The 21,141-nt window shown below is 44.1% G+C and overlaps 1 protein-coding gene across 1 annotated transcript in view; it reads right to left on the reverse strand.

Moving 5' to 3' along the window:
* UNC79 (unc-79 homolog, NALCN channel complex subunit) overlaps positions 1 to 21,141 on the reverse strand; it is a 138,628-nt gene that overhangs the window by 53,599 nt on the left and 63,888 nt on the right. Inside the window, exons 25-32 of the mRNA XM_056851568.1 lie at positions 19,564 to 19,765; positions 17,568 to 17,747; positions 15,829 to 15,894; positions 10,746 to 11,032; positions 6,669 to 6,851; positions 5,507 to 5,669; positions 3,509 to 3,661; positions 1,080 to 2,276 (exon numbers count right to left, since the gene is read on the reverse strand). Coding sequence (XP_056707546.1) covers positions 1,080 to 2,276; positions 3,509 to 3,661; positions 5,507 to 5,669; positions 6,669 to 6,851; positions 10,746 to 11,032; positions 15,829 to 15,894; positions 17,568 to 17,747; positions 19,564 to 19,765 — 2,431 coding nt within the window. The remainder of the gene's footprint in view (positions 1 to 1,079; positions 2,277 to 3,508; positions 3,662 to 5,506; positions 5,670 to 6,668; positions 6,852 to 10,745; positions 11,033 to 15,828; positions 15,895 to 17,567; positions 17,748 to 19,563; positions 19,766 to 21,141) is intronic.

Consider the following 21,141-nt stretch of genomic DNA (forward strand, 5'->3'; position numbering starts at 1 on the left):
CTGAAGTGATGTCACAGCATCATGCAATGCTGTTTTGAAGTCTGTATCCCCCAAATGCTCCGGCCACAATTTTAAGCTGGGTTGGCAACCCTAATTGGCTGGATGCAATGGCTGGCTAGCCACACTAATGAGGCACTAATTAGAGAAGGGCTGGCACCAAAACAAAGCATGGCATACCTAAATGGCCAAACCAAAGCATATGGGCTAAGCACTAAGAAGTCCTAAGAAGACATGCAAGTTGAATGGACAATGTCTCGAGGCCTGGAACGGTAGGTGAGGAAGTAGAAGCAAATTTGATTCCTGGAGCTTCTATACAGGCACACTAGGAATCACCTCTCACAGCCTAACCTGACACCTAAGTTGATATTATAACGGTAACTGTTTTACTAAACACAAAAGTACAAATTAAAGATGACATTAAAATCCTGACATAAGTTCTTCTGTACAGTACAGCCACAGCACACCTATAGAAGAAGAAGAGTTGGTTTTTATATGCCAACTTTTTCTGCCACTTAAGGGAGAATCAAACTGTCTTACAATCACCTTCCCTTCCCCCCCACCACAACAGACACCCTGTGAGGTAGGTGGGGCTGAGAGAGTGTGACTAGCCCAAGTCACCCAGCTGGCTTCATGTGGAGGAGTTCAAATCCGGTTCATCAGATTAGTGTCCACCACTCATATGGAGGAGTGGGAATCAAACCCGGTTCTCCAGATCAGAGCCCACCACTCCAAACCACCGCTCTTAACCACTACACCATGCAGGCTTGGAGACCTAACTCACAAGATTGGGACAGTTGAGTGGGACAAAGAGGAATTATGGGGGTTTTCCAAAAGAGGATGGACTTTTGTTGGTCCTAGACTTATATACTATTGATTAGACAAAAATCTGCAGACAGCCATGTAAGAAAGTTTCTCTTCCACAAATAGCCATAACAAAAGTCTATTTGCATGTGGGGGGGGGGGGACAGCTAGACTCACGTTCAGTAGCACCTTAGAGACCAACAATATTTTTGGGGGTATGAGTCAAGGCTCCCTTCATCAGATATTGTGGTGGGTAGTAATCTTTAAGTTTGTCTCACCTGTGTCTTTCTGCTCCCCCAGCTTGTCCAAGATGTTGAAGGAAATGTCAAGGTATTCTCTCTGGATGGCGCTCACTGCAATCTTCCTCTGCTTCCTCTGCCTAGGCACAATTTGAATCTTAAATTCAGATTCTTCCACTTCTTCCTCTGGTTTTTGTTCCACGCTTTGTTCAGCATCTGATTCCACATTGGCATCGGGCTTATCGCTTTCACTTTGGTTCTCAGAGTCCTCCGGGACCTTAATGAGGACAGTTTTCCCACTTGAGCTGGGAAGAGGCCCACCTGATTTTTTGTCATCAATAAAAAAGTCAAAGCTATCATCAATGGACATCTCTGGAAGAGCAGACGACTTTTGCAGCAAATCTCGCTTTTGCTTTAGCGTCAACAATGGGCTGCTGCAAGTCACCTCTGGCTTAGCTACCTCTGCAACATCTCTTTGAACATCAGGAGCTACCAAGGGGGTTTCCTCTAGTGCAAATGACACAATATTAGTTGCTTCAGTAGGGGTCAAGTCTCTGGAGCAATCCTCAATGCTGAACTGCACCACGGGGGTTATGCTGAAGCTGAGCACAGAGATACTGGTGGGGCTAGAAGTAGTGGAAGTGGCCATCTTGCTGGAGACACCATCGGTCAGCTGACTTATGATATCAGCTTCTTCTTCGTCACTTTCCACTATCCTGAGAGGAGGGAGTGGTTCAAAGACCAAGGAGTCACTGTCTGAATTAGAAACAATTGATTGCTTTTCAGGCCCTGATGTTGAATCAGAAGACAGGTCTATAAGATCTAAATCCTCTTTTGGAGGAGAAGCTTTAACTGGGGAATCCACTTTCATTTCATATGGCTCCATGCAGTTCAACCTGACTTCTGGAATTATGGGTCTCCGCCTGGCTGGAATTTTGTCCGGGATGGCAGGGGGATTTTCATTCTCCCCCGTTTCTGCATCTTCAGTCTTAGTGGAGGAATTCTGCCGTGATCGTCCATTCTGCCTTGGTGGCTTCTCTAAGTCACAGCGGTCTATGCATGACTTCCTGCGGTGTTCATCTAACGTAAACAACAGGGAGTCTGTGTTTCCTATGTCAAGAGATTTTTGTTTTAGAGACCGCAGTTTCTTTTTCCGAATGCTTTCTTCTCTCACACAGCGCAGAATGTTGTCTTGCAATACACCAGTTTCTCTATATTCAGCCAGTTCTATTTCACCTGGTTAAAACAGAAAAAGGCTAGTACTATTTCATTCAAGTATGGGTTCCCCCCCACTTGCAATAGTCATCATTTTGCAATCTCACCATTCACCGCTACCTGGTTTTAATTTCAAAATTACCCTTAAGGTGAAGGTTCTCCAGGGTACAAACTGGCTCAAGACTGGCTCATCATGAGATTTCCCAAGGCCATGATGTGCAAACTTGGTAAACAAACAAAAAAGGGATGACTGGGGCTGGTGGAGCACTGAGTCTAGCTTGTCGTCTCTTCCAGGGGTTGTCTTACCCAAGGGCCAACAAGGACAGGTGCCCCAGACCCCTGTGCTGGGGGGGCAACTCAACCCCAACAGAGAGGGTCAGCCAGTTGAGGGTAGAGCAGCCGGCTTTCAGTGGAGGCAGAGGCTCCCCCCACCTCACACAGGGCAAAGGCTGCTCCTTGATTGCACCCCAGAGGTGGGGGGGTAGGATCAGCAAGGGCCCTAGTAGGCGTGACAGTGATTCTGAGGCCCTTCATGGACTTTTGCCCAGGACCTCAGAATTACTAAAACCACCCTTGGTTTACTGAAAGCAGGTCCCAAGAACTACCTGTTGTGATGTCAATTTTGTGCATTCAGGATAACTCAAAACCCAATGCACAACACCTCATAGAATCATAGAGTTGGAAGGGACCTCCAGAGTCAGGTAGTCCAACCCCCTGCACAAGGCAGGAAATTCACAGCTGCCTTCCCTCTACACCCCCAGTGATCCCTACCCCATGCCCATTTATACAACTAGGAACTGCAAGTGTGCTTTTGAAAGAACAGCCCTAGTTCAACTGTAGTCACAGGCAACCAGTAACATGTAAAACTTGTGACCCTGAGTGTGGATCCCCATTTCCAACACAAGATGCAACCAGCTAATTCAGTGGGGATCAGATGAGCGCTAGGATGCAGTTGGAGATACATGTCGGGGGATTGGGTTGCACCTGTGCACCTGTCTAACCTATAGGCCGTAAACACTGCCCCATAAAACAATGAAGTACCCTCCATCATATTTCACAACACTTGCAGCTCACAGCAACTGTATTCAAAGTTGTGTGAATGCTTATCACAACCCTTCCATTGGTACATTTTGTTGTATATGTGGCATTTATACATTTGCAAACACAAAATGTCTTCAGTAAAAAACAAAACAAAAACAAAAAACCTAGCATGAAAATACATTGATAATAACTCAGATTTTAACATGTCATACTTCTCTGAGCATTCATCTCAACTGGCTGGTATTTCACCACTTTGCTGCCTCCAATCCTTTTCAGCCTTGCAAAGAAAGTTTGAGACTCTTTATTGTCTGTTCCGGTGGGTGTGTCGTGAATGTCAGATTCATCGAAGACACTGTCTTCCTCCGCTGGAAAGAGGGGAAAACAACAACAGTGTTGTCCTTCATCAAATTCATCATGCAGCTTTCAACAGACTGTTTGTTGATCAAGGATTTCAGCAAATCCCAGTAATTTGAATGGGTGCAGACTGGGGTAACTCTGAACAGGACTGCTGTGCACATCTCCAGTATGAATCATTTCTCTTTAGTTAGGTAGATGTTTACTAGGCAGGCTTTGTTTATGCCGGGGTGGTTTGCCATTGCCTTCCCCAGTTGTCTACACTTCACCCCCAGCAAGCTGGGTACTCATTTTACTGACCTTGGAAGGATGGAAGGCTAAGTCAACCTTGAGCCTGCTACCTGAAATCGACTTCCATTGGGCTTGAATTCAGGTCGTGAGCAGAGCTTGGACTGCAGTACTGCAGCTTATCACTCTACACCACGGGGCTCTCTTTAGTTACCACTGTTTTAAATGTTGTTGTTTTTCTACCTCCCACCTTCCAGAGGCTGTGACCTGGATGGCCCAGGCTAGCTCGATCTCGTCAGATCTCGGAAGCTAAGCAGGTCAGCCCTGGTTAGTACTTGGATGGGAGACCACCAAGGAAGCCCAGGGTTGCTACTTCAAGGCAGGCAATGGGCGAAAACGCATGGTCGTTTTAGCCTTCTTTATTCCCTGTTTCAGCCAGGATTCAGCCAGGATCGAACGCACGTTCGGCGAAACACATGCATTCGATCCTGGCTGAATCCTGGCTGAAACAGGGAATAAAGGAGGCTAAAGTGACCATGTGTTTTCACCCAATGACAAACCACATCTGTTCATCTCTTGCCTTGAAAACTCTACAGGGTCACCCAGGAGCTCAAGGTAGCATGCATTTTCTTGGATCCTAAGCATCCTGAAAGAAGATCCTTTTAGGAAATAGGGATTGTCTGCCTCCTCCTTTCCACTGCAGTTCCACCCAAAGCAGTTCCTGTAGGTTGGGGAACCTCCCAAAACACTGAATGGTAATGTGGTGAGGAAATACAGATAAAGACAGAAATCATACGAAACTGGAGATTTCTTTTCCACCAGTGTCAAGGCAAGCTTAGCTGCCACTCAGGAACTGAACAATATCAAGGATATCAAGGGGCCCATGAAGGACCACAAGATCCAAACCATCTCAGAATGGAAGGCAAAAGACCCTAATTCCTGCTCCATCAAACCAACCCATAATCCTAGATGGGGGAACTGCTACCAACGTATTACTGTCCTCTGCAGCTACAACTGCTCCGTCCAACTTGGATGCCATCATTCTTTTGCCTACAGCAAATCCTGTATCCACTCTGTTGATCGAGAACCAGTTAAATTCAGATACTATAAAATGCCTGTGCCAAAGTGGTCTCTAATTTGCCTGGGGATGTGAGAATTCAGCTGGTGACAGACATTCTTTCTTCCTTCAAACTAGCAGTTTTAAAGCCAGGTGCACCAATGCAGAAAAGGTATTGATGCGGACAATGACAGATGAGACACCCTCCGAAATCTATTTTTAATTCTTTTCTTCTTTAGCCTCGCAGGACAGCCCCGGAGGCAAGTCTTCCTTATATATTATTAAAAGTGACACCAGATGAGCATGAAGGATCAAGTCTAATCAGGAAACTTTGTGTCTTCCAGAACTCTTTGGGAAATCATATAAACTCAGGGCTGAATTCAACTTCAGTTCGTAACACAAATTGCGAATTGAAAGCCTAATTCATCCTTCAGTGTTTAAATACCAGAATTTTACACATGTTGTATGGCCATTCCTAATCTAGAGCGACCATTCCAGAATGCTGTCTTTCCTGATCAATATCATTCAGAGATCTGGAAAATTCACAGTTGTGTCTAATATTATTTAGTACCTTTTTCCTTCTCACTGTATCTGCTAACATTGCTGTTGTCGCTGTACAAAGGGCCCGTCGTAGCATGAGGCTTGCAGCTGTGGTACTGTGCATTAAGCGTGTTTACAGTTATGTGGATGAGATGCAACACAGTTTTGCTGATGTCGCAGTCCCTGTATGGATACTGCAAGAAAACATTAAAAACAAATCCATTACCATTACCAAACATGAAAACCCTAATCTGATCTCACTGGGTTTTCTACTTTTTCCATCAACAGGTGCAACACCCCTTTTTCCATCAACAGGTGCAACACCCCTTCTCTATTCAAACAGAGTGCCTACCACCCTTTTAATCTTCTTTCTCAAGTTATAGGTCACACGTAGGTCAAGATATCACACTCGCCACCCTTCTTGCCTCTTTTAAAATATGCAGAGAGCCATGACCATTTCACACCTCAGGTCCTCTCTCTTACTCATAGAGACATCCACAGACAGAGTAGCACAGCCCCCTTTGGTAACAAGCCCTCACACAGAGTTATTGGGGTTAGGGCTCAAACACTGTTCCATTCACATGCAGCCACCATTTATTCACATCCCAATTTAATAATATCTCAGTGTGTGTGTGGGTGTGTGTGTGTAAAATTGTGATACCATCCAGCATTAATGCCAGTTGCTCTGGCAGCAACACATGAGCACTTACACATAGGCATGAAGCTGGATCAGACCATTGGTCCATCAAGGTCATCATTGGGCTTTTCCACATTCTCTTTTTCCTCGTCTTGAAGTTCCCGTTTCTTCGGTGTTTATGTTCCGCACTTAGTCCTTTTAGAGGTTGATTCGATATAGCAGAAGATTAAATCTAGTTTATTTCCCTGCTGATTTATGCAGCAGCTTTTTACTCTTCATAAAAACGGGTGTGATATTGAATCGACCATTAGAGGGAGCAAAACATGTGCGGAACTTTTAAAACCCCCGAAGGAACAGGAACTTTGCAATGAGGGAAAGGAGAATGCAGAACCCATTGTCTACTCAGACTGGCAGAGGATCTCAAGGGTCTCAGGCAGAGGTCTTTCACATCGCCTACTGCCTGGTCCTTTTAGCTGGAGAAGCTGGAGATTGAACCTGGGACCTTCCGCATGCAAAGCAGAGACTCTTCCCCTGAGTCACAGCCCCTCCCACTTACCTTGTACAGGATGACAAGCAATGCCTTGAGCCACATCTGCCGAATGTGAGGCATCAGGGGCCAGAGGGAGCAGCGCGGGGGCTGCTGGAAGTAGTGCCTCAGCTGCGGGCATGTGCAGTACTTCAGCACCTGAGCCACCAAGGGAAGGAGGTGCTTGCCAAGGTTGATGTTGTAGTCCATCACCTGCAAATAATATTCAGTGGGAATTTACAACACTTAACAAAGGGTATCAAGGCTTTGATTATCAACACAGGCCAAGTTAACTCTAGGAGATGTAAGAAATGGGCTGCAAGCTTTTGTCAGTCTCATATATGCTGGCTAGAAAAGTAGCCCCATTGGGTTTACTGGACATGCACAGGACTAGACTACACGTTTATAGATCAGCGGGGAGCAATTTTAATCAATGAGCATTAATCAATGAGCATTAATCAATGAGCATTTGGTTTTATCCATAACATACTGAAAGCATCTATTGTCACTAACAATGCAAAAGAGAGAGACAATAAACCATTAAAAAAAGACTTAAGATCCAGAAAAGCAAAATGATTAATAAAGAGATTACAGAAATTAAAGTTTCTCATAACCACCTAGAATATTTCAAGAGAGACCAGCTGCTGTTTTTGCTAGCTGCTTTCCTGGTGTCAGAACAAGGAGTGCTCTTGCATGGACTCCATCAGTCTGACGACTTATCACTTCAAAATTCTCCTGTCAAAAATTTCCAAAGCTCATGTTGCCAAGAGAAAATACGAATCTGTGCCTATTGTCATCAGCGAGTAGTGTTTCAAGGGCTACTACAGTCATATAACGTGTCCACAATGTGAACATTTTGTATATGAGCAGCACAGGGCAGCTATTCTAAGTGCATACAAAGGGATTTTTTAAAATTTACTGTACATTGCATAATAAATAATATCAGTATTTTGTTATAATTTTCAGCTCAACTTTTAGGTTCTTTGCCACTTTTACCAAACCTGTCTGGGGCTTGGGCAGCTGGCTTCTGGGGGTACTGGTGACTCCTGCCTACCTTGCATGAGGTAAAAGCCACCCCTTGCTTGGCCCAGGGCAGGAGGGGGGCTGATGTGAGAGTGCACAGTTTCTGAGGGCCTATCCTACACTTCTGCCCTGGGCCCCAGAATCACTAAGACCACCCTAGTGTGGAGGGGCTGTGGCTCAATGGTAGAGCATTGCTTGGCATGCAGAAGGTCCCAGGTTCAATCCCTAGCATCTCCAGTTAAAGGGACTAGACAAGAAGGTGATGTGAAAGGCCTCTGCCTGAGACCCTGGAGAGCCACTTCCTTTGATGCACCAAGGGCCTGATTCAATATAAGGCAGCTTCATGTGTTCATGTGTTCACCCCTGCTCTCTTCCACCAATGAAGAAATCCTTGTTCTGTACAGAAAAACTCTCAGCCAAATGAACATATGGCATGATTCCCAGGTAGCCTAGGCCCTGCTGGAGCCCCACACTGCACAGCCTTGCCAAAATCTATCCCGACGGACGGCTGCTACAGCCAGCGTCTTCCCAGAAGAACTGTCAAACACTACCATCTGCTGGGCTACTCTCCAAATGGTGTTCAGAGTATTAAATATTGCCGTTTCTGCTGTTTGAAGATGACTTTTCAAAATAGGTAGCAATAGCCGCACATAAGAAAGGAATGTCTTTTAGGAAAGCCTTCAAAGAGACACTCCAGCATGAATACTGCTGAATTAGAATTCAATCAAGAAGTGCAAACACCACTTCCTGGTGGCTTTAGAAGGATTGAGATCCCTCAGTCATTGCATGAACCAAGTCTCAGAGCACTTTATGTAATCCCAGACTGGCCTTCCATCCAAGCATCTTACCAGGACAGAGCTGCTTGACAATTGAACTGTACTTTGAGCCTAGGGTTGCCAACCTCCAGGTACTAGCTGGAGATCTCCTGCTATTACAACTGATCTCCAGCTAATAGAGATCAGTTCCCCTGAAGAAAATGGCCACTTTGCCAATTGGACTCTATGGCATTGAAGTCCCTCCCCAATCCCCGCCCTCCTCAGACTACACCCCAAAAACCTCCCGCCGGTGGTGAAGAGAGTCCTGCCCACCCTATTTGAGCCCTCTGACCATACATTAGGGTACGTGTGCTAACACTGCTGTGGAAAAGTATTGTTTAAAAATAATGAAATTAAGAATCTATCTTATATCAAGGGAGACAGCTGGTCCATCTCACTATTATCAGCTTTAACTGGGTCTCAGGCAGAAAGCTTTCACCCAACACTTAGTATGTAAGGTACTTCAACTAGAGACACCAGGGATTCAACCTAAGACTTCCTGCACATGCCCTATCATTCAGCCATGGCTCCCAATAATTAATCAACAATAATTGAAAACACTGAAGCACTATTCCTTGGCTACACTCAGAACAAACTGTGCCAACTGCAATTAAGGGGAAAGAAACTCAATGCAAGAAGGAGATCAGCTAAATCAAAATGTTGCGGAAAAATTCATGGCTAGCGGCCACTGAGGAAGGTAATTGTGCCAAAACATGATCGGCTATTTTCGTTCATATTATTGTATAAGTTGTGGATTATTGATATCCTGGGGTTTTTTGTGCAGCGAGATTGTTTGCACATTTGTAGTTTATTGATATCCATATTGTTGCACAGGGGAGCCAGCATGATATAGTGGTTAAGGTGTCAAACTAGGATCTAGGAAACTCAGGTTCGAATCCCCAATTTGCCATGGAAACTTGCTGGGTGACCTCAGGCCAGTCACGCACTCTCAGCCTCGACCCTGGCAAGTATTTGGATGGGAGACCTCCAAGGAATACGAGGGGCGTAATGGCGGGACAGGCAATGACAAATCACCTCTGAATGTCTCTTGCCCTGAAAATCAACATCAGAAGTCAGCTGTGACTTGATGGCAAAAAAAAATGTTGCACAATTGTGAGAGATACTATCTTTGAAGTAATTGTGTTTATTAAAATTGTATTTTTATAGATTCAGTTTGTATTTTTATTATAGGTTTATATACATATTCAGAAAGTGTTTTTCCCTCCCTCAGCATTAGTATTTGTTTCATGTACTCCCTTCCCTCCGCTCCCTGTGTAGAACTGGAAAACTAAAAACTTCTCGGTTCTATCTAACTGGAGTATGCAATGACATCCAAATCTGACCATAAACAGTGGTTTGTTCTTTTTGCTACTAACAAGGATTTTCAACAAAGATTAAACCATGGTTTAGAAGCATGCTATGTAGGCAACAGCACAAACTGCCATTTGTCATTTTGCCCGGATTTAGATGACATGAAAAATGGGAAGTTGTCTAGCCACGAACAAGGAGACGAGGTTGGGAAAAGGAGCGGGCAAGCTGGGGGAACTTCCTAGTCTATTCTTGTCATGAACAAACCAGGTGATTTCGGTGTGCAGCCAATTAAGTGGCTGATGAAATGTGCAGAGTATAGCAATTAAGAGTTTTTTCCACACCTTTTATTTATGTCTTTTGTGTGGCTGTACTGCCTCAGGATTTGTTTCTGCATGTTTTTTGCTCCCTCTAGTGGTTGCTTTGACTTTTCATCACTGTTTCTCCAGTTTCTTTACTTTTAAATTGGTTGTAAAATACCCAGAGAAACAGAGATGAAAGAGAAAAGCCACCACTAGAGGGAGCAAAGCTCATGAGGAAAAGAAAAAAACCCCAAAAAACCCCAACAAAATAACAAGCGCAGGAAAAACTCAAGGTTAGGTGTGCAATTCACCACGAGAGCTGGTTTTACTCTGCCTCCACTCACTTCAGTGGATTTTGCACAAAAATGTTTGGAAGCTGGAGATAATACCCGATGAGAGTTCCTGTTCTCAAGCCGCCCAAACTGTGTTGTACTGTTAAAAACATTTTATTTTCCAACCAAGAAGTACGGTAATTAAATTCTGAGACACAAATTGGAGTGGTTCATATACTATTCAATCCTCTGCGGTTTTTTCCACCCTGACTGTTTGCAGCCATGGCAAACAGCTAATGACATACACCATCCAATACTGGACAAACTTATTATTCACACCAAACAGAAAAAAAACGTAATTCCTCACAGAGAATAAAGCCAACTTACTTGGGCAATCCCTGCAATAAAGGCATTAAAGCAAGTTGAAACACGCATTTTCTGAGGAGCGATCATGAAGCACCCTTCCTGTTGGTCGTAGGCTAGCAAGACGTATAAGTGGCGTTTGACCGTGTTGAAAGCTTTCGCGCTGCTGATGTCTGACTCTGCGCTGCTCTCATCTTTTGCCATGAATTTCATCAGCACAGTAATGAGCTGATGGACTGTCTGATGGTCAATGCCAGCATCCTCTGGGAGAAGATCCTTGATGGTATTATCATTCTCTGGTGAAGGTTGCCCTGTTAGCACAGAAAAGAATCATAGTTCATAAACCAACATGACATACCTGGGAGGAAAGGACAAGGCCCTTAGAAGGAGGAATGACTTCTCTTCCAGAAATATCTTTAGGCAACAAGAGCAGAGTGATTGTTGCCATAGACGGAATTTGAGTTTCATTCAAATGCTACATTAAAAAAACATTTTTGTGTCATTTAGCCCAGCCAGTGTATGTGTAGATATTCTAGTCCCAACCCCTTTAGGGTTTTAGAGGTCAAAAATAATACTGTGAATTAAGCCCAGAACAAACCTCAAGCCAGTGAAGCTATATCTGTGGTCAAAGCAGCTTCTGATCTCAACAGCAGGGGAAGCATCTTCAGAACCACTAATAACGTTTGCCATTATCTACCTATCCAAATGTACTATAATAAAGTTTCCTGTAGAGTTGTGATTATTTACATAGGATAACTTGGCCAAAATATGAATCCATTTGAACAGGGGATTACCATTCGTGGTGACCCAGATTTATTGGGTCAAGTGGTTAGACAGACCAGATATGCAAGGTATGTCCACTGAATGCTATCTTTATCTCTGTGAAACTACAAGGGCCACAATCTCATCCAGGATTCAACAGAATAAGTTAACCATGGGAATCAACCCCTAGGAATGCACAGCCAGCATTTGCTATTACTATAGCATGGCTCAGAGATCACCATCTCATTTTAATATTCCTGTTAGAGAAGTAGCCACTCACTTTTCTCACACACCAAGTACACAATATCATCATCAAACGCCCATCAAGTCACAAGTGAAAAATCAGGACATCAAAAGAGCAATCCAAAGAAGAAAAATGATTTGCATGAGTATATTTAAGATATGCACATTCACCCCCTCTAAATACATGCATTTTGTAAGACTCTTGCACCTGACAGGCACCGGCCAACTCTCCTCAATATTAGGTTTGATTCCTGTTTGTTGTGTGCCACTTTTTTAAGGGCCTGGAGGGAAAATCTAAGGTCCAAGATTGTATACGCAGGTGAGCACCATAAAGCAATCCTCTTCTTCTGGCTGTAAGAAGCCACTGTAAGTGGGGAAACGGGGTTGTCTAAAATCCCAAACGCCCCCCATTTTCTGAATGACCCCAAAGATTTGTAAATTGTATGGGGGGGTGCTGTATGACTATCATTAAGAATAACTGTATTAGAGTTAAATTAGATGTGACAATGAGAGTTACGTTTCTTTTCAGGCATCTGTGCCGTTCACATATAAAGCACTACACAGGAGAGGGACACCGACCCCTTCCCTCGGCCAAATATTTCTTCTCCTCAGTTATTTCTCCAGATACATTGCCCACTTCCTGCCTCCCTTCCAGGACTGAAGTCAATAAAGAAAAAATGCCTGGAGCAACTGAATGTGGAAAGCTAAGACAAGAGAAGGGGGAATGTACCCTCAACTGTTAGACAAGTCCTCAACCTCAGACTTCTGCATTACATGTGAAATATGAAGGTAGACATATGAAAGAAGGCCCCATGACGCTTAGTCCTGCGCCCTTAGGAATGCGAAGTACAAGGCTGAGAACCAGTGTGAAGTAGTTGTTAGGATGGATGGAACATAGTACTAAGCTGAGTAACCCATGTGAACAAAATATTTTCCTGGCATTCCTACTTATTTTCAACACTCTTCACATAGACCAGTGGATCTTATACTACCAACTCTTCAAACACAATGTGACAAGCTTGAATTAATCGTACCAGTTAGATACTTAAAGGAAAATCATATACTCCAAAGGGGTACTGAAATAGTCTTTATATAAATAAAAACAGCTATATAAATCCCTGAAACGTGAAAATGCAGTCAAAGACTCCTGGTCAAAATGAGCATATTGTACTAATGGTTCATAAAAGCAATCGGATTTTGCTATGAGAAATACGTTTGTGTTTTGGGGGAACAAAATTTGGCTCTTACCTTCTATAAATAAGTTTAGAGGATGAAAAGGCTAAATGAAAGCTAAGAATGTAATGCCATTATTGCTCTGTGTAAATATTAATTAAACTATTTACTGCTTAATTAAGCTGCATCCTTCAGAGGCTCCTGTCAATTACACTATATCATAAAGGAGCAATAACATGAATTTTAATTAATGTTAAAGATTACTGTAATGCGCCCTTTGATTATTCCAGTAAGCCTCTGATCCAGACACGAGACCCTAACAGCAAACAATCATATGGGAAGTCTGCTTGTAACCTCATTTCAGCTGAATTAGTTAGCCTCAGTGTCCTGTAAATGCTTCCCTGGCATTGGCAATACAAGAAACCTGTACTTTATTTCTGCTCCAGACTTCCCCCACACTGGGAACTGGTCAGAGAGATGCGAGAACTCTAGAATAAAATCCAACAGAACAGCATCTTCCAGTGTGAGCTGCCTGAAGCTCAGTATGCACGATATGATGACTGTGGAAAGGGAAACTGCGATTTTTCTGTCTCCTGTGGTAATTAAATTAGGCTTGGGAGAGCATTACATTGCTGAGCACTCCTTATAAGGTAGTAAAGCCTACTAACAGCCCATTCCTGAGAATTTGGGCAAAAGTGCTTAGGAGGTGGCGTGACCTCACCGCCAGCATAAGTGCATGGAATCGCCGCGTTGCACCCCTCTGCCGGCGTGGCCTCTCCATGGCGCAGGCCACGGCGTAGAGTGGCCGCGCCGGCGCAGGGGGATGTTCCCGGGGCGGGGTGGGGGAGGAGCCGCCGGTTAGGCGGCTTCCTATCCCTGTTATGCCGGTTACGCTGGCGCCAGGAACGGCGGTGCTGCGCCTGCTTTTTAGCAGGCACAGCCTCGCTATTCTCTATGGGGCGAAAGGCCCCGTTTAAACAAAACAAAAAAAAAGCCGCGAGACAGCTTTTTTTTGTTTAACGGCATATGTGAAAAGGCTTAGGAAGAGGCATGGTTGCGCCTCTTCCCCGCCATCTGCGTACGCTGTCAGCTCAGGACTGGGCTGTTAGTGCATCGTGGCTTGGGCTGACTTTTGAACCATGCGTGAATTAGATGTTTATGCAGATAGGAGGAAAGGCTATGGATTGGTGGCAGGACAAGCTGCCTATGCCACTCGTTGTTTGTGAAATCAGCAAAACCAAGAACCGTATTACACTGACACTTTCTGTGCCAATTATGGCCCCGTTGTTGTGGAATCCTTCCTTATTAGACAGTTGTAACTTAGAAATAATGTTTGTTAATGCTCTTGATACCCGATACCCGGACGTTTGCAGAGAACGCACCCATTGTTCCAGAACGTTGATCACTTCAGCAGAGATCTCCCGGTTCCTCCAGGGTTGCAAAAGTCATTGGAATCAGAATAGATTTCCAAATTCTCACTACCCCACCCCGGTAGCCACAGATTAATTCTTTTGTCACCTTTTTGCCACCTGGGAACCTAGGAGGGGTAAACCCCCTCTCCCCGCCCTCAGAAAAACAGTATATCTGGGGTAACCCTAGCCCATTATGACACCTTAGGTCTTTCCTGGCTCCTACACTGTTGGTTTGGTTTTGTGCAGCCTGACCCCGCTCCCTCCCGCCTTGCTGGCCAAGTCCACGGGAAGCCCTTGCCCCCGCCTTTGCTCTTAATTCTGCTATCTTAGTCTACGTGAACTTGGACAACACCTCTTCTGGAAGGCAAATATTACCCATCATCGATCCCTGCCATGTTGGCATCTGTGCTTGTACTCCTCTCTTTGAATTTCCTAGATTTCTTTGTATGTGTGTATGCAACATTGATTTGATTGAAAGACGACATAAACACTTTTAATTCGAGATTCCCTTGTCTGTCTTGATTCTTAAGTTCACAGTTAATGGGCTCTGGTATAGTTGGTTGATCTTGCTTTATAAAAACATAGTTTCTGATTGCTCAGCTAATTTCCCCAAATAAAGAGCAATTCGGGTAACAGATCTTCTGCATGCCAAGCAGAAGCCGGCATGCAGGCATTACTCATGATGGGAAACTACATTTCCCATCATTCCTCCATATTGAAGATACAGCCACATTTGCTGTTGCCACATCCAGCTACCAATTGGAAACCGAAGTGGGAGGTGGGGGATGGAACCCCCAGGGGACCCCATTCTATAGGTGATCCAATTCAGGTCCCACATTACATTGCTGAACATATTTAGGAAGTTCAATAACATAATCAGGTCCCTCTGAAGTGTTTCTGGTGCCAATTGGAAGCAGAGAGTACCTACCCATCATTAATTAAATCCTATCTTATTTATATTTTCATGTTTTGTAAGTCACATTGGGGATATATTCTATTGAAAAGTGGGGCAGAGATGCTTTAAATAAACAAAAATTAAAATCAACACTATTGCCATTTTTGCAGGGCTGTTTCCCCGCGGTCACCCCTGCCGACTGCTCTGGTGCTTCGTTTTGATTATGCATGCCTTTCCCGACTGTCAGAGGTCGCCTCACTCTCCCTGTGTGTTTCCACGAGTTTTGCCCGCATTTTCCAGATTCTCGCTGAAACAGCATCTGGAAAACATGGGCAAAATGCATGGAAACAATAGGGGAGAGGGTGGCGACCTCTGACAGTCAAAAAAGGCATGCATAATCAAAGCACCGGAGAGGTCGGCAGGGTGACCCCGAGGGAAACAGCCCTGCATAAATGGCCTATAAGTAAATTTGAAGTGTTTTGAGCATGCTAATCATGCTATTACTGTTATGAGGATTAAACTGAACTGCCTTCTCCCATTCTAATGTTTCAATATTTGCAAAAATGTTCCCATCTTGTCTGGTAACCAGCGGTTAACCTCAACACAAAGACGAAACCTTTACCTTGTGTTTGGTCTGGTGTTCCACCAAGTGCTGGAGCAGACTGTTCTTGCCTGGTGAGTCTTGCAGCTAACAAAAAAAAGATACGTCCTGTTAATATGACCTTCTGTATTCCCATCGCACCTCCAGATTTTACATATCACTTCTGCATATAACATCCTTAATATAGTGCTAAAGTTAGAGCTGTAACTAGGGAGGGCCAAGTCTCTTGCTTCAGTGGGAGACCTCTCATTCCCCACCAGCTCTTCCAGCTGCCACTCAACAGGGAGGAAGGAGGGAATGCTGGCGGAAATGGAGGGATATCAGTGTCACCCCAAAGCAATGACATCACTTATGGGCAGGGTTGCCAGCTCCAGGTTGGGAAATACCTGGAGATTTTTGGGGTAGAGCCTGAGGAGGGTGGGGTTTGGAGAGGGGAGAGACTTCAATGCCGTAGAGTCCAATTGCCAAAGCGGCCATTTTCTTCAGGGGAACTGATCTCTGTCGCCTGCAGATCAGTTGTAATAACAGGAGATCTCCAGCCACCACCTGAAGGCTGGCAACCCTACTTCCGGGTCATGTCTGAAGTGACATCACAACGTCACTGGAGAGCCCCCTCCATGGTAAGTCTTCCACAGCAACATAAAAAGTCTGTTTATATGACTTAATATCAGACTTGGTCAAAGGATTCAACATGCATTATAGTTGCCTGTGTGGCATATTAGTCCAACAACAAGCCAGAGGTGAATACTTTCGTCCATGCATATCTCTTGGCAGGGTGAAAAATCTATCTTGCCATACAATGCAGCAATCAGATGACATCATCACTATGTGCCTGGCATTTACTCATAAGCAGTGATTGACGAAACTCCTCAGCCTGACCACCTTTCAGGTTGGTGTGCATTTGATCTGCCCTCACATGTGCACCACAAAAAAAGCTACTCATTTAGTAATTAGAGCTTGGAGGTTTGATCATATCCCCCTTACTCTTCAGCATCTACAGTGGCTGCCTGTTTGCTTCCAGGTCAAATTTGAGGCGCTAATTCTAACCTATCTATTCCACTTGCTTAGACACTTTCCTACAGCAGAAAGAATCTTTCCTTGATGCAACAGGCAATGGCTCTTTCCACCAGAGGAAAGCACGTCTGTGAGCAGAACAAATCTGCAGACTCCAACCCAATATCTATCTGAAAAACATTTGTGTGTGTGTGTTAAGTGCCGTTAAGTCGCTTCCAACGCATGGTGACCCTATGAATCAAAGTCCTCCAAAATGTCCTATCTTTGACAGCCTTGTTCAGATCTTGCGAATTGAGGGCTGTGGCTTCCTTTCTTGAGTCCATCCATCTCTTGTTGGGTCTTCCTCTTTTCTTGCTGCCCTTAACTTTTCCTAGCATGACTGTCTTTTCCAGTGACTCTTGTCTTCTCATAATGTGACCAAAATACGATAGCCTCAGTTTAGTCATTTCAGCTTCTAGGGTCAGTTCAGGCTTGACTTGATCTAGTACCCACAGGTTTGTTTTTTTTGGCAGTCCACAGTATCCGTAACACTCTCCTCCAACACCACATTTCAAAGGAATCTACTTTCTTCCTATAAGCTTTCTTCAACGTCCAGCTTTCATACCCATACATAGTAAATATAGTAAACATTTGTAGCAGCCTGAAACTGAAAACTGTGATAAACAGGTGCATAATTTATAACTCTACTCCACAAAGAAATTTTGAAACGAGTTAAATGAGAGGGGAAAGGTGAAGAAATACTCAACGGATCTTGCTGGTTAAGGTTTCTGGAAGAGAAAGTGCTCTCTTGGATTCCACGGGGCCCTTCACGCTGTCCCTCAAAGAGCGCACGCTCTTCTGCCGATTCCGGGCAAAACGAGCCCTCTTGATCTTCCACATGGCTGTATCACTCAGATTTGCAACATTCGTCCGGACAGCAGTGATTGCTTTTCAAACATGATTCAACAAGTCAGGTTTCATTTCACAGCACATCCCAGATTATATCCTTCCAAGTGGAATCATATACTTATGCATGGCACTACTAGACATCAAGCTATTTCAAATAATCATAAATTACATAAACACACTTAGTTGAATAATAATGGGTTAGAACCTACAGAAGTATTAGCAGAAAGAGGATACAGAGGCAGATCTTCACCATTTTCTCCTGTAACCCCTTACTGACCCATGGGGTGACATCACATCATGACATTTACTAGGCAGAATATGTTTACAGGGTGGTTTGCCATTGCCTTTCCCAGTCCTCTACCCCTTACACACCTCCAAAATCCTCTGCTGATGGTTGGGGCATCCTCATAGACAAAATACACTGCAGCATGGAGGGGCTGCAGGGAGGAATGTAAACTGGGCAAAATCCCCCTCCCCCAATCCACTGGTGAAGGAAGCCTGGTAGAATAAGCTTTCCAAGAAGGAGATGTGGATGATTTTGCCCTACGCTGTATTTATGCGAAGGGTCCCCCAATCCTCTGAAAAGGGGGTTCGTGGGTAATAATGTGGCTCTGCAATCTGGTTCCTCTTGCAGTGCTGTAGGGTTGAACCCAAAAACCTTTCATATGATCAGCTCCACTCCTTTAGCCCATAAATATGCGCAGATCCTGAAACACACTGTGTGAGGCATCTGCATCCAACACTTAAACCAACAGACTCTCCCTAATCTGTCTCATGTTCACTTTTGTATGAGAGTAAGATCTTTGGTGCAGGAAGCTTCACTTCATGTATCCATCTCCCCCAACAGCAGGGCTTGCAAGTTGACTGGAGAAATTCAGGTCAAATTCTTCTCCTTCTGCAAAGCCAGTGTAGTGAGAACCAGTGTAGTGTAGAGTAATGGACTAGGATCTGGAAGAACCAGGTTCAAACCCCTGCTCTGCCATGAGAGCTCGAATGATAGGGTTGCTGGGTCCCTCTTCGCCACTGGCAGGAGGTTTAAGGGGGGAGCCTGAGGAGGGCAGGGGTTGGGGAGGGGAGGGACTCCAATGCCATAGAGTCCAATTGCCAAAGCGGCCATTTTCTCCAGTTGATCTCTATCAGCTGGAGATCAGTTGAAACAGCAGGAGATCTCCTGCTACTACATGGAGGTTGAAAGAAAAAAGACACCACTGTGCGTATACCTGAAGGGTTTGGAAAACAGCACAGGAGTGAATGAATATAACAAAGTGCAAATATTTATATAAATTGCTACAATTCACAAGGAAGTGTTTGGATCTTCTTAAATGGTGTTACTGGCAACGTCAGTAACACCATTTAAAGCTTGAAGAGGAACCAAAGACTTCCTTGTGAATATAACCTAAGGACTATACCTAAACTTTGAATTTTCAAGTCTGGTTTGTTCCAACTTGATTGTTGTAATATACATTGTACATAGTAGGATAGATAATTTAGGTTGTTTGTTTAATAAGTACATAGTTGTGACTCTATGTTATATGTTGTAGCAATTTATATAAATATTTGCACTTTGTTATATTCATTCGCTCCTGTGCTGACTACCTGGAGGTTGGCAACCCTATCGAATGGTGACCTTGGGACTGTCACACATTCTCAGCCCAACCCACCTCACCAGGTTGTTGTGAGGATAAAATAGAGGAGAGGAGAACAACATACGCCACTTTGGGTATCTGTAGAGAAGAAAAGGGGGGTATAAATGAAGTAAATAAATAAATCCTTGACCCCAGCAATGTACATTAGCATCTAGCTTTAGCTATTTATTTATTTTTAAAGAATATCATATCACCAAATTTTGCTTACTTGTTGGGAAGGGAAATTCTTTGTTGCAATCCAAGTGAAGCTGTGCCTCGAGCGAAAGAGTCTCAAACCGATTCACAAAGAATTCCCAGCTCAATGCTGGAATGTCTTGCTTGAGGAAATGAAGCAGCAAAAGCTTACTAAGGATTGTGGGCCTGTCCTTGACTACTGTATCAAACTGGAAATCCAAGCAAAGGCACAGGCCCTGAGGGAAGAAGGAATGACACGCAGATGTAACACACGCAATAGCAATTATTCTTTCCAATCAAATTTATTTTTCAGTATCACCAAGGGATACTGGTTGATCCCAAACATGAGGAAAGGTTGAAGGAGCTGGGTATGTTTAGCCTGGAGAGAAGATGATTGAGAGGTGATATGATAACCAAGTACTTGAAGCGCTCTCATAGAGAGAATGGTGCAGAGTTGTTTTCTGTTGCCCCAGGTTGGACCAGAACCAGTGGGTTGAAATTAGATCAAAAGAGTTTCTGTCTAAACATTAGGAAGAACTTTCTAACAGTTAGAGCAGTTCCTCAGTGGAACAGGCTTCCTCGGGAGGTGGTGAGCTCTCCTTCCCTGGAAGTTTTTAAGACGAGGCTAGATGGCCATCTGTCAGCAATGCTGATTCTATGACCTTAGGCAGATCATGAGAGGGAGGGCATCTTGGCCATCTTCTGGGTATGGAGTAGGGATCACTGGTGGTGTGTGTGGGAGGTTATTGTGAATTTCCTACATTGTGCATGGGGTTTGACTAGATGACCCTGGTGGTCCCTTCCAACTTTATGATTCTATGATTCTAAACCTGAATGGCTGTTGACAAAATAACTAACTACATGTGCTCTGGCAGCTATGAAACGGCAGCAAAGAGTATTAAATTACAATGTTGGTGATTGCATGATGGATAATGGACTTTTACACACTGGCCCTATTTTAGGCCCCACTCTGATGTCATAACAAACATCTGATCATGACAGGCACAAACATAGCTTGTTTGCTGAGTCTGCACATCCCCTCCTCCCTCTGCCCCTCATGGACGGACAGGGCTCCACACAAGAGAGAAAGAAGTATGCAAACACGGCAAACAGGTTGTGCTCATATCCATCATAAAGAGAAGTTTGTTATTCTACCTGAAATATGGCCTCAGTCTGCCTAGTTCGTTTTACTTATAATTGTGTTACATCCCACAGCAAAACAAAAAACCTGAAATTTCAGTGAGGGCGTAATCTTACTCCAACCCAGGTGGAAATTAAGAGCACTTCTATTACGACCCAAGAGTGAATGAGGCTTTAATTAGTATTATTTCTTAACAAACAACAGTACAAGGCATTATCAAATTCAGAACTCTGCCGATATTCAAAATCAGATAAGCATGAGGGCAGTTTAGAGGGACAGAATGAATTGGGACAGCAAGGGCTTATTTGCAAAAAAGAGCTGTAGACAGCTTGTGCCTCAGCTACGTGCATGCAACCTTTTGAAGTTTGCTGGGGAATTATATTATATTAACATGAGCAGAAATTTCTGCTGTTCACAAGTGCAATATACAAACCACACCTGTAACAGGCAGAGAGGAACTTTCCTAACACT

This window comes from Euleptes europaea, chromosome 6, assembly GCF_029931775.1.
Source record: "Euleptes europaea isolate rEulEur1 chromosome 6, rEulEur1.hap1, whole genome shotgun sequence".
Taxonomy (NCBI): Eukaryota; Metazoa; Chordata; class Lepidosauria; order Squamata; family Sphaerodactylidae; genus Euleptes; species Euleptes europaea.